Source organism: Bombyx mori, chromosome 11, assembly GCF_030269925.1.
Source record: "Bombyx mori chromosome 11, ASM3026992v2".
NCBI lineage: Eukaryota > Metazoa > Arthropoda > Insecta > Lepidoptera > Bombycidae > Bombyx > Bombyx mori.
Window position 1 is genome coordinate 12,438,260 of NC_085117.1, and position 14,570 is coordinate 12,452,829.

Here is a 14,570-nt window from a genome sequence, read left to right on the forward strand (position 1 = left end):
AAAATCGTCGTGGCTTAAAGGATAAGTGTCCGGTGCATTCGTGTTGAGCGACGCAGCGGTGTTCGAATCTCAGGCGGGTACCAATTTTTCTAATGAAATACGTACTTATGAAATGTTCACAATTGACTTCCACGGTGAAGGAATAACATCGTGTAATAAAAATCAAACCGGCAAAATTATAATTTGCGTAATTACTGGTGGTAGGACCTCTTGTGAGTGAGTTCGCGCGGGTAGGTATCACCACCCTGCCTATTTCTGCCGTGAAGCAGTAATGCGTTTCGGTTTGAAGGGTAGGGCAGCCATTGTAACTATGCTGAGATCTTAGAACTTATATCTCAAGGTGGGTGGCGCATTTACGTTGTAGATGTCTATGGGCTCCAGTAACCACTTAGCAGGTGGGCTGCTTGTCCAACCATCTAAGCAATAATTTTTTGTTGTCTAAAATGGACAGTAGAGTGGTAGATTTTTGTTTGAAATCAAAAGACTATTTGCATATGTAAATCGTGAAATGCATAAAACTCTTTTGTTATCCGACACGATTTCATCGGATTTCTTTCTTCTACTTCGTTCGCCTTTTCATTAGGAATAGCAAGTGAATGGCCAGATGTTTGTTGGTCATTAACAGAGTACTTTTATCTAGTAACATAGCTCCATACTCAGAAATTTCAGTAATAACCAATAGGGAACGAAAAATAAATTGGCTTCAAACTTATTTTAGTAACTAATGCAATTGTAATTTGTCAAGTATATAGGTATAGCACAAAACTAGCAAAAAAAACAAGAATCCAATGTATATTCATATGATAATTACAGGTTCCAAATTTAATGTATAATACTTAAATTGTTATGTTAATGTTTTTTTATCATAGTTATTAATTCACTTCAAGACGTTTAAATAACATGAAAATTTGCACACGTATCTCGGACCGATAAGAATTTAAAGAATGTTTTTACTTTGCCTTAATATTAGTTTTTAAAAGGCATTTACGCTTATTTATTGTAACAGTACTTAATGTATATTTGTAACGACTTAGTTGTATAAAAGTTACGTCATATTTAAGGATTTGATGAAACTTTTAAAAGCTGATACGGTTATTGTTACAAACAACAATCTGAATGACAATTAGTTTAAACAATTACTATGTACATCGGCATATGAGTTTGAGTTGTGCCCTCTTCCTTCAGTCGATAATATAATCCTCAATGTTGAGGTTTGTGGCCTCTCTGAATAGTTTTCTCGCAGACTATCTTGCGCTAGCTCTGTCTATCTTTAGCTGCGTGGATGGCACCGTGGACTGAGGTGTTGAGGGTAGAGCATATCTAGTTCGACCAGTGCATTGAACTTCTGTCTCGGGGCTTACTTCCGCATAACTTGCTTTTTATTGTCAGCTTTTCGAAATTATCTCTTTCTGGAATACGTCTCCAGAACTCGAAGCTGCCCCATATAAGTTCGTTATAATTCAAAATTGTTTTTCTATTCGAAAATAAGTAGTTTGAAAAATAAGAAATTGTATGAAAAATATTAAAATGATTTTAGTCTCAACGAATTCAACACGCTTCATTTAGATCGTAACTTAGGTGTAGAAGGTAAAAGGTTCTGGAGGGAATTTGACAAAAACGAAAATTGGCCTATTGGGGTTTCATAAAACTACTTTTTAGGTATTAAATCTCAAAGTATCCAATCAAATCTTATTTCGAAGAATTCAATTTACTATTACAACTTATTTACAACTTACAACTTATTTCAAAGAAATTTCTTTATTATTCAACGAATGGATTAGGTGGATATATTTTTTTATATTACAAATCAAATTCTTTAAAATTACCATCTTTAGTTTTTTTATCGCTTTTACTCTCTAGAATTGACCCGTTTTATAAAAACCATCTGTAGAATGGAGTATTTTTCAAGCAAGAGACGCATTATAAGAAACTAAAAGTGTCAAATTTGTCTACAGGGCAATCAATTTCCCGGAGCCACAGTCCCAGGTATTTGCCTTCCCGTTGACCGGTCCAGTACGCCTCCCTCTGCGTCCTCAGCCAGAGACACCTTCCGGTCCTGAACCCAGGATGCCTTTTGGACCTGGTCCTGACGGTAGAATGCCACCTTTCGCACAAGCTCCTGAACAAAGAATGCCGCCCTTCGCACAAGCTCCTGAACAAAGAATGCCGCCCTTCGCTCCACTAGGACCGATGGCACCAGTTAGCCGCCAGGCGTCCTTCCCGCTGCCGGTAAGTTTTAATATATTCTGTACATTCATTTTTTTTTTAAAAGATGACGTGTTTTATTTTTTTTAATCGTGCTTTCTATCACTGGTCTATTGTTGACGGTACTATAAAAAACAAACTGAGGTGCCAACAAATAACATACATTTTTACATATTGGAAACCGCGATTATATAATATTATATAAATACTCTATATTTATAGAATGAAAGAAGATTACAGTCGTCGTATTTTACAGTCGTCGTGGCCTAAAGGATAAGACGTCCGGTGCGTTCGTATGAAGCGATGCACCGGTGTTCGAATCCCGCAGGCGGGTACCAATTTTTCTAATGAAATACGTTCTCATCAAATGTTCACGATTGACTTCCACGGTGAAGGAATAACATCGTGTAATAAAAATCAAACCCGCAAAATTATAATTTGCGTAATCACTGGTGGTAGGACCTCTTGGGAGTCCGCACGGGTAGGTACCACCACCCCACCTATTTCCGCCGTGAAGCAGTAATGCGTTTCGGTTCGAAGGGTGGGGTAGCCGTCGTAACTATACTGAGACCTTAGAACTTATATCTCGAAGTGGGTGACGCATTTACGTTGTAGATGTCTATGGGCTCCAGTAACCACTTAACATCAGGTGGACTGTGAGTTCGTCCATCCATCTAAGCAATAAATAAATAAAAAAAAGATTATATTTATAGTGTTGCTCTGCATCACATAAAAGTTTTACGATTAGATTATCAGTTTAATTTGTAAGATTCCATTTCACGGTTAATATGGCGTGAGGAAGTCAGTTAACCGAACATGTAACACGATATTGAGACGCAATTTTCAACCTAATGCCCGAATCACACTGTTTTACATCTGCGACATGCTTCACTTCATAATTGACCTGGTTACAGTTAAATTGATTTAGTAATATAAAAGCGAGTAGAATTAATGTTTATGCTTCAATATAAGACCGACAGTGACTTGGCCTTGTCTCTGGCATTGCTGTTGTCCAGGAGTTACGGTGATTACTTACCGTCAGGCGGGTTGTGTGATCGTCGGTATTCTAAGGCAAACGAAAAAGCTTCTCTTAGGTGAATTAAAAAATTTTAAGTTAAAAAGAAGGATCTTTTTTTCAATTCAAAATATATCGTCAAGGATGGCTAAGGTGTATTTTTATTATATCATTATTATACTTATGCAATATCATTACGTAATTATAATTGAATCTCGCACTACCTAATGTCTTCATTTTCTCATAAATCTAATAATACAATATGGGGTGTGATATTAATTATCTTGAATAAACAATTCAATAGACAACAAACAAAATTTTTCTTGCTAAGCTTGAATTTAAGGAACCTTAGGAAAAATAAATGATTAGACTTTTCACCATAAATTCGATCTCAACTCAGCATAATGCTGATTACATAATTAGCGCTGGTTTTCAGTCAGCAAAGTTTTCAGTCAGTGACAAAATTATCTAGATCTTATAATAGAGTGTACTAAAGTTATCTAGCAACAAGAAAAAGCTCTATTTTTACGTTGCTGCGTCCCACATGATGTTGAGTGATCACTATCAGCAGCTTGGTATAGAAAAGACCTTACTTTACTAACATTTAAATATACTTTTAAGTTACAAATAACAATGTTACAAAATCTGTGGTATATTGTGGTAATCTATGATTGGCAACAATAGTTTCATCCAAGATAATATGTATAATCTGTGGCTGATATCCGGAATCGCTACGTACATACTGACACTTACTCAACAGGTTAAAACTTGATCTAATAATACATAATATAAATTTACTCTTTACAAAGAAGTATGGAAACAATTTCTATTGTCTTAAGCTTCAGATACTGATTTTCAGGTTACACTTTTTCTTAAAAATTACATGAAAATAGAACGTTATCCAGATTACATGCTTAGATGTTAGGATAAATACTGAAAAAATTATGAAATTTAATCTTTACAGAGTCTTAAATAAAACAAGTCTTAATTGTAGTATAGCTTAATTCATATCCCACAGAGATTCACGCTGCGAACAGACTTAAGTGAGTAAGTAAGGAGTTAAGTGCACGGTATACATATCCCGTATCTATAAATATTATATGTTCGAGTAATTTATTGACGCAAGTCGGGTATTTATTAACTACTAGCGATTATTCATACCGTAATAATTACTATTTTTGGAAACTTTTTTCCTGACAATTTTAGTCGCGAAGCAGTTATGTGGGAAGGGATAGAGGTTATACAATATGATTGGGGTTTTTGTGGAAATGTGTGAAAGGTGTCGGGATTCTTAACTTCATGATCTCCATGTGTTACGCTAAGTACTTAACACAAAGTAGGTCGTGAGCTTGTTTGTACAAAACATAAAAAAATTAAAATAAAATTGGCTTCTCGAAATACCAAAATATATTTAAATTTAACTTCTTACGCAAAAAATCCAACGAATTATATAAGCTGTTAGTATATCAAAAGTATAACTTATATAAAATAACAAAATAAAAATGGCCTCTATATTTCTTACAAAATAATACGTAGTAATAACGGTACATGAAAAAAGAATGCTATAACAATGCTAAATCTACTTACTATGTAATTCAGTTATATTTTATTCATATTGTTGCTAGCAAAACATTATCGTTTAATAATTTATCGTAATATTTACCTAATTTTTTGTATTTTTATTTTTACGTATTTGCAAGAATCCGTCCTTAGATGAAGGCGGCCCTCCAAGGAAAACCAATGATTCCTATTTTGTACATATTGACTTATAATTTCTACATAATTAATAATTAATTTTGATAATTGTCATAAAGTTAGCTCGATGGATTGTGTTGAATATAAAAAGTATATGAGCATCTGCTGAAACGTGAAATGCTGATGTTCGATTGGTACACCTCGATCATATAATCATTTTATTTCAAATTATATAAATAAGATCCTGATCACTATCTATGAAAGTAAATAACTTTTTACCAGGCAATTTTAAAGTACCTAATACTTGAATAACAAAGGAAATAAATTTTCATAAAATTATTTTACGAGAAGGTTACTTACTAGTCGTTCCTGAAATTCGTTTTTGAAAATAAACAATTCAGTAAAGAGTTTAAATTACGACAGCCCCTTCTGCTTGACATTACGTATGCATTGTTCCTTAAACGGATTTCTTAATAACATATTGAGAACTTATTCCGTTTCCCCCATCCAACAGTTCTGTATTTAGTTACAATGGAATTGTAAGATGAGTCGGAAAACGAGTGGGTGAAGTAGTTACTAAGAGCTCACGCTCGGGTGTAACTTGATTACAGAATTTCATAGAAACAACAAAGCGAATGCCGCCAGCCATCTCGAAATATGAGGCTGAAATCTCAATTGTATTTGTATACAAGTATGTCTTCCCTTTAAACTGTAATGCTTCACTCGACAGAAATAAATAGCCAGGACACCTTTCTGCATCAGTACCTAATCGAGCTTTTAATCGAATCGAGCTTACAAAAAGTTGCGTTATTAACGAAAAGCTACATCTTATTTGGTGTGGGATGTACAAAATGTCTTGTAATTTCATTGAAGGAATAGTTAAATTGAATTTCACTAAACTCCTTATATTAGTGTTTTAGAATACTCCATAAAACATCAGAAGTTAAAGATACTGCGGTTGTGGAGAATGCTTGTATCTTCTCCGTATTGCATCTGGTCTAGTTGTTAGTGTTTTACATAAAAACTTTTACGTAATAGCGTCATTACCGTATGGTAGGTGGCGTGCAAGTCTTTTCAACAAAGCTCGTATTTCGTAACTTTAGCTATAGCTACAGCGGAGTGTGGCATTTTTCGTAACTATTTGAGTATTTAATGGATGCTGTAGAAAATTCTTTTCTTTTGCCTACCTATCTTCTAGTAGCCTGGGGGCTATTCTGGATTCATTGTGACTAGTCGATGAGCTCACGGGTCTCAGCCTGAAAGAATTTGCTAATACCTGTCTTAAAAAAAGTAGTGCTCTTCTGAATCTGTCAAGAAATTTGTACTAGTTAGTTTACATAAAGAGTCCGTACGAAGGAGGTATTATTTTAATTCTGCCCCAAATTAAGCATTTGAGGAATTAAATGTTAGGCAGTTTTTCTGTCAACACAAAGGGTGCTGGCAAACGATAAGCAGCAGGTGGTTCGTGAACTTGCTTGCCTCCTAAACTAATGGAAAAATACAGTCGATTGTTCCTTTGTCTCTATTACCAAACTATTATGTACTGAATATAGCATGTGATTTATAATTAAAGCTTATTACATAATAGTGGTAATACATAGAACCAAATATACTTTTTACGAATTTCTCTATTGTCAAAAAGTTGTTATTTTTGGTTCTGTTTCACTTTAATCAAAGATGGAGACTGAAGTTTGAAGTTCTTAGAATAGAACGTAATTGTGTGGTTTTTTGAAGATTAAGTTCGACCTTGAACTTAGTTTTTGTTCACAGCGGCTAGTGGTGCTTTTGTCATCAAATAGTGATAAGATAGTTTTTTTTTATTATCTAATTGATTACCGCTAAGTATTTTATTTTATTTTTATTGCTGAGATGGGTGGAGGAACTCATAGCCCACCTGGTGTTATGTGGTTACTGGAGCCTACAGACATTTACAACGTAAATGCGCCACCTACCTTGAGATATACGTTCTAAGGTATGGTTACAACGGTTGCCCCACCCTTCAGACCGAAACGCATTACTGCTTCACGGCAGAAATAGAAAGGGTGGTGGTACCTACACGTGCGGACTCACAAGAAGTCCTACCACCAGTATAAGTATGTTTATACTTGAAATATTTAATGCTTATATTGAATGAAATTCATAGAAATAATCAGGCGCTTATTTCTTAATCCCTAATCACTGGTTGCCTGACCGGCTATTCCAATTACGCGCATGCGGAAGGTGAGCTCACGGGGCTCATTCTCACAGAACTTGTTAACACTAGCCCTAGCATAAGCAATGCTGCGGTGAATTTACCACCGGATCGGAATCGCAAGCCACTGAGAAGATCCGGCGAGAAACTCAGTGAGCGCCAGTAACTAGCTGGAAATGATGTACATTTATAATTTTTAATACTATTTTATTTGCGTACAATCAATTATAAGATTTTAAAAACTTCGAAAATCTTAAACGTTCAACTTTCTGGAATCAAATCGTCGATTTCATTCACCGAACCAAGTTTTGAATTACTAGGCTGATGTACAGAAATAAATCACAATTCACGAGGGAGATCTGCCCATAAAAGTTTTATATTCGAAGTGGAAGTTTGATGAACATTTTCAAAGATTGCGAAGTTGTGAGTAATTTATGTCGGATACATTTAGGAAATAACATCCGGCCATGGAAACCTGAGTGAGTTTCCTGATTCTACTTGATTCTTATACGCGTAGGCTTACCGGCTTTATGCTAATTGACGATTGCAATCCGTTAGTACAATGTTCAAAGAACACTTTTGGCCCGTACTCCGGTGAATCCCTTAGGCACTTTTTATGAAGTCGACGTGGCCTAAAGGAAGCCGCCGTGGCCTAAAAGGTAAGACGTTCGGTGCATTCGTAACTAGAGATGCCACGGCGTTCGAATCCCGTAGGCACATTGTAGATGTCTATGGACTTCCACCACCACTTCAAACCAGGTGGGCCATTATAACAATCAACCATCTAAGACTGCAAGAGATGGGCTGGCGCTATTCTACGTCGACACCACCCAGCTAAAATGATATACATATATAAATTGTCTTCCCAAATGCCCAAAGTCCCAAATCAATAACGTTCTGGTGTAAAAGTATACCTATGCCCCGTCACTGGATTTTAAAATGACGAGAACGTACTAGAATGCTCTCGAATGTACTGTTTAGATTATTCATGAATATAATAAAATGAGCTGTTGTAAATGAAATAAATAAATGCACTTAAAACTAAAGAAGTGGGTTGTCGCCGGTTCTAGATTTTAATTAAAACCCGGAAACTGGTTTTACTAGTTTTGACAATCAATAATTGCAGTTGATCGTTTGCATTTTCTGGGAAATTTGTTCATGCTCAATGAAAAATAAAGATTTAAGAATTTAGTGCTATTCGCAAATTATGCTCCGACACGTATGCGGCCAATGATTTTATTATGCCAATGATTAAATTAACGAGACTACAGAAACTCAACAGCGCTTCGTGCTGATTTTCGGAACATATTTTATGGAATACATCTATTTGTTGTAGCATAACGCGCAGTATTTGCTGATAGCTGAATGGTATTATATCAGACAATTTTCCTAAAATCAGAATAATAACCGTAGCGATTTTCTACTCAATAAAAGAAACGGGTTTTCGTTTTTTGCGTCGATAAAATTATCTTGTCACTACGTAGTGTTTTTTATGGTCTAGTGTTTTTAGTTAGAAATAAATCTAATTTAATCTCCAGTCGCAAAAGATTGAATTATATAATAGAAAACTGATTTTGGAAACTGATACGCGCACATAGTATATAAAAAAAACATTTGTGTTTGAATTTTTCTTCTTCTTCTATAAAAATCTCTAACATTTAATTTACGCAAAGATAAGTCTGAGTGATTCAAGAAAATGAATTCCTTAGACTTATTACACTCGGATCTCGTCTTTTTTTCCAAATGAAAAGGGCTTTACGTGGCCAGTAAAGTATACAAAGGGACCGTCCATTAATGTTTGCAACCGCTCCATGGTAATAACAGTAAAATAGATAAAGAAAATTTACTAGGGTTTTACTTATTATGAAACAAGCTTAGTATTTCAATTTATTAGTTTTTATTATTATTTTAAATCCCGTTATTCAGGTGGCGATGTTTTCTATAGATGACGATTGATTGCTAATTATTTCTCAAATAAGTAGTGGAAGGTATATTTTATTATAAATCAAATGAACGAAAATACTCCAGACAAGTCGACGGTCCATTATAAACACCAATGCTTAATGGTGGTTAGGTATAATGTAAATCCACACGGTTTGGTTGTTTCTATTTTTGTCGTGATACAGTCATGTGTTTCGGTTTAAAGCGTTGGACAGCTAAGATGCAATGGAGAGTTTTTGTATCAAGGCGAGTGACGGTATTTACGCTGTGACCCTGTGAGCCTCGGTAGCCACATAAGACCAAGTGGGCAATGAGAGATTAAAGAATAAATGCAACTTAGTCCACGTTGCGGAGCCGGGATCCGGCGATTTTCTCCTCGTTCCAGAGATTAGCTGGAACAAACAGACAGACAGACAAAAATTGTAAAAAATGCTATTTTGGTGTATGTACCGTATAGATATTCATATGCATTTAGTAAAAAGCGGTTATTTCAATATTACAAACAGACACTCCAATTTTATTTATATGTATAGATAAATTTTGTCAGAGAAATGGACGAAATTATCTTTCTAATAAGCCATGTACTGTACTGTATAGATAGAACGTACGTAGTACGTATAGTGCAATACATTTCTGTACAGTAACTGAAACGACATACATAAATAATTATTAGCTTCAATTCGAGTAGTATTTGTTGTTCTTCCTGTTTTCCTGCAATTCGAGATTGTATGTTCCGTACCGTACATTAATAGGAAAACTTCCTCCTCTGGTAGATTTGCTGAGTTGCCATGCCGAACTTTTTAATTTGTGTGCATGTAAATTTCGACGAGTTTCTACTGAAGGAATTCTCCTTGCGATTTCGTGAAGAAATATGTTTTGAAGCGAAGATCGTTTGCTCATTAATACGGCTACATTTAACATAACATTTGCTAGGACATGCATTAAGTGCAAGCGATAAAATCGCTAATTGTAATATATATTTTAGGTTTGTATTTTTGTTTTAGTATATACATAGTTCATTATCTTGTGGTGTTGATTGATGTGCTGTTGAATTTTCCAAAGAGTTGCACTGGCAATTGTGTTTCATTGGAATGTTACATACCTACATCTTTATAGTTTGATTTCAAATTTGAGTTTTTAGTTTAATCTTTTCCCATTTTTTTCTTATCATATCGTTTTATGAAATTATCTAAATAAAATAAGCTTTAGGATTTGTTTCTGCCATTATATTATAACAGTGCGAGTGCACAAATAAAAATGATGAATGACGTACAAACGACAATACATAATAATATTTTAAGAGTTCGCGTTCATATATTTTCTTTACTTTATTTATTTAATTCCCGATGCTTAAGATCCGAAATTAAATTAAAATTTCGCTTTCTACGAAAGCAGTAAACGAATCACAGAATAAAATTAAGACGGGATCAAAAGTAACGCCAGGGCGTTATTGAAAATTGTTAAGCTTGTGGGAGCTTGTAAAGCTCATGGACCACTTTAGCCAGAGCTTGTACGGCAGGCTCGTACTGTATCAAACGTGAATGCTACCGCCCACCTTGAGGCGTCGAGCCGAGGATTTAAATTTCAGTAAAATAATAGTTATGATATTCTTTGGATTGAAACTTAATGTACTAGTGGATGTCTTCTTACCCTTAAAGCGTTTAACTGCTTCGCAACTGACGATATGGTTTGCACAGACCGCCGGATATGCCTTTCAGCTTGCCCACAAATAACACATAATTACTATTACTAAACCTAATTTAAAATTTAAGCAGTTGAAAACGTGAAAATCCACGTTTTCTACTTTGGCTGTAAGTTCTCCCTTGCGCAGTGTTTTTAAGGTAATATAATAATCAGGACTGTAGGGCTCTACACGATAGAAAGATTTGGAGAGTGGATAAACTCAGTTATCGAAACGGCTACTTAGTCAGAACGTATGATGCGACGTAGAAAAAGAACGGCGTTCAAGGGAGACGACCAATGAAATGAATTGCCGGGAAAGTTTTGGAGCCAATCTTAAAGTAATTGACCTCACTTCGAAACTTTCGATTAGATTTATGAATGTTTTATTGGCATTAAACGTTCCGCACTCAATAGCTCCAATTTCGAGTTTTTCCCCACTCTATAAGTACCGGAAACACATACCAGATAAGTATAAGTTACTCTAAGACTCCGAATTCTTAAACAAAATTACTGACTGCCATTATGGGTCATTAACATGATTAAAACGAGGGTTAAAATTAGAAAAAAAAATGCGTAATACTGGTAAGTATGCATGGTACCACAATCCTGCCTATTTCCACCGCGAAGTAGTCAAGTGTTCCTGTTTGAAGGGTGAGACAATTGTTATACAATATAAATTAAACTTCAACTGTATTACTGTCTTAAGATAATGACATTTATCTTATCATGTCTATGGGTTCTAGTTAATCACTTGATAGCTTGTTGGATCGTGAGCCTACAAGCAATACAAAAAATGCGTATCATTCAATGTATTATAATACTTATGTATATTTGATGAGAATTGTCTCTCGAATTTCATTAAGGAGCAATAGATGTTTATTTTATCGGTATAAAAAAATATACTACACGAAACGATTACATAACCGCTTTAGTGCGCGTTTAATTTCTTCCGCAATTATGTTCTACGTAGATTTACAAGAGGTCACTTGAATCGATAACTATGATTTCGTATTGTCGAAAATATATGAATGAGCACGCGTCGGTGACTTTAAACGCGTCAATTTGTCAAGAGTACTAAATTAACGATTTTACTATACGTGTCTTATATTGTAGCTCGCGCTTTATTTGTAATTTAAAAATCACTTATCAAAACTTACGAAATACGTGTCCCACAAAAATCATACATAGTTTCTCTGTAAAAAATAACCTATATATCCTGTTGACTAATCGCTATTTGCCAACGAAAGTCGTCACTCAGTACGAAAAGATAATAGAAGCAGGTAACTGTAATAATGTAATAACCTTAAATATATTGATAACCTTAAATATTACCGAAATAAAAAGTAAACTAAAATATGTATTATTTGAAAGAAAAAAAACCTCGTTATTATCAGCCGACACTTTATTTACTGGTCTTGATTGGTTATTAAATCAATAAAATTATTATCTTCAGCATTAATCTATCTAGCTTGACCGACTTTTATTTTAAACCAATGGAATTAAATTCGAACACTACGAATCGCTAGGCTCTATATAATATTATAAAACTGAATAAATACACATATTCAAATTGATTCAGTCGTTGTGGTAATTAACATGCACGAACGCCCACACAAACATGCAAAGTATGTTTGATATTGTGTTATCTGTATCTCTATAAAATATGAATATTGAAGTCGTCGTGGCCTAAAGGATAAGACGTCCGGTGCATTCGTATATATAGCGATGCAACGGTGTTCGAATCCCGCAGGCGGGTACCAATTTTTCTAATGAAATACGTACTTAACAATGGTTCACGATTGACTTCCACGGTGAAGGAATAACATCGTGTAATAAAAATCAAACCGGCAAAATTATAATTTGCGTAATTACTGGTGGTAGGACCTCTTGTGAGACCGCACGGGTAGGTATCACCGCCCCGTCTATTTCTGCCGTGAAGCAGTAATGCGTTTCGGTTTGAAGGGTGGGGCAGCCGTTGTAACTATACTGAGACCCTAGAACTTATATCTCAAGGTGTGTGGCGCATTTACGTTGTAGATGTCTATGGGTTCCAGTAACCACTTAACATCAGGTGGGCTGTGAGCTCGTCCACACATCTAGGCAATAAATAAATAAATAATAACATTTAATTTATTTGTTATATTGAAGTTAATTTTAGGTACATTCGTATTGCTCGGGAACCTGAGAGACAAACAAGACCCTCGCTTCTATTGTCTGCCCATCGTAATATCCTGATGGGTTAATTAATGCCTTAACGCTTCAATAAACGACGGTAGTCAGGTTTCAAGCTTCCACGGAATAATGAAGTATTTTAATTGCTCAATCACCGAGTGGTGTGGCTGTTTTGATACGCTTGTTCAATATTTCACGAACATTTCAATCTTCGTAATTATTTGTCATGTAGAAGATGATTAATTGGAAACGTTTCATTGAAGATTTATTTAAACAACCCTATTGCTGATTTCTCGATTAATCTATCTATCTCTTAGGTTTATGGCGTTTCCTTTTAGATTTCGCCAATGTCAAGTGTACATAATACTCTGCTTTCTATAGTGGGCTTCGTGAACGGGCAAGGTCACAGATAGTCACTAAGAATTAAGTGAGTAGCTGAGAATGTTTGATGACAGGATCTCTGTTGATTTACCTAAAACAAATAAGACGCACACAATATAACTAGTCAGATCATAAGTATTGTCACAGAGTAAAAACTTTTCTTTTAGAATGCTGGCCACAAAAAAGTTTATTGAATTCGAATTTCAAATTGTTCATTAAAATAAAAATGTATACTTTTAGAATTTTACTCATTTTTAAATATGGAGTGGACGCTTAAAGAAGACCGTGTTGCAGTTATTGCGTTGCATCGTTGCGGTTACGCGCCAATTCAAATTTTTAACATACCGAAAAATTTGAATATAACCAAAAGATTCGTTTATCGTACCATCAAACGATACAATGAAGACTCTAGTGTAGATGACAGGTCAAGAAGTGGTCGCCCTCGGTCTGTTAGGACTCCAGCAGTGATAAAAGCTGTGAAGGCGCGAATTCAAAGAAATCCCAAACGTAAGCAGAAAATGTAATGGGGCAAATTAACACCACACTGTCTCAAATGCCAACCCTACCTGCACGTGGTGCATCCTGCTGATTGACGAACAGGGCTCTGGCGACCGATAGATGGCGGAATAACCATCAACAAAAACCGCTCGGTGCGGAAATCTCCTGGCCGGTAACGGGCAGCAGCATTACCGGTGCAAGGCACCGAGCACTGCGATCGCCAACCCGCCTGCCAAGCGTGGCGATTACGGCATAACCCCCCCTTATGGCAGCTACAAATAAAAAACGGCCCCCAGTTCCCGGCAGCTTTACTATCCCTGGCTACGGTAGCAGTCATGGTAACGGTAAGGCAGGGGGTGCGAAGAATCCCCGGGCTATGGACAGCTACCACCAAATGACCCTGGCGACTCTCAACACCCGGACCCTGCGGCTTGACGAACATATTGAGGAACTGGAAGTGGAATTAGGAAGGATACGATGGCACGTACTAGGGTTGTGCGAAGTCCGAAGACAGGGGGAGGACGTCATAACTCTGGACTCAGGCCACCTATTCTACTTCCGGGAAGGAGACCAACCTGGACAAGGTGGAGTTGGCTTTCTCGTCAATAAAATCCTCACAGACAATATTGTAGAGGTATCCAGTGTGTCGACACGGGTAGCGTACCTCGTAATTAAGCTCACCGAAAGGTACTCCCTTAAGGTGGTGCAAGTATACGCACCGACTTCGTCATACTCGGATGACGATGTGGAGGTTGTGTACGACGATATTACCAGGGCTCTGCACGATAC

General features: G+C 36.0%; 1 protein-coding gene across 3 annotated transcripts in view; it reads left to right on the forward strand.

Moving 5' to 3' along the window:
- Positions 1-14,570, forward strand: part of LOC692810 (EN protein binding/engrailed nuclear homeoprotein-regulated protein) — an 85,628-nt gene that overhangs the window by 23,722 nt on the left and 47,336 nt on the right. For all 3 annotated transcript variants that reach the window (XM_062670839.1, XM_062670838.1, NM_001046657.1), the window contains 1 exon segment: positions 1,956-2,229. In XM_062670839.1, coding sequence (XP_062526823.1) covers positions 1,956-2,229 — 274 coding nt within the window.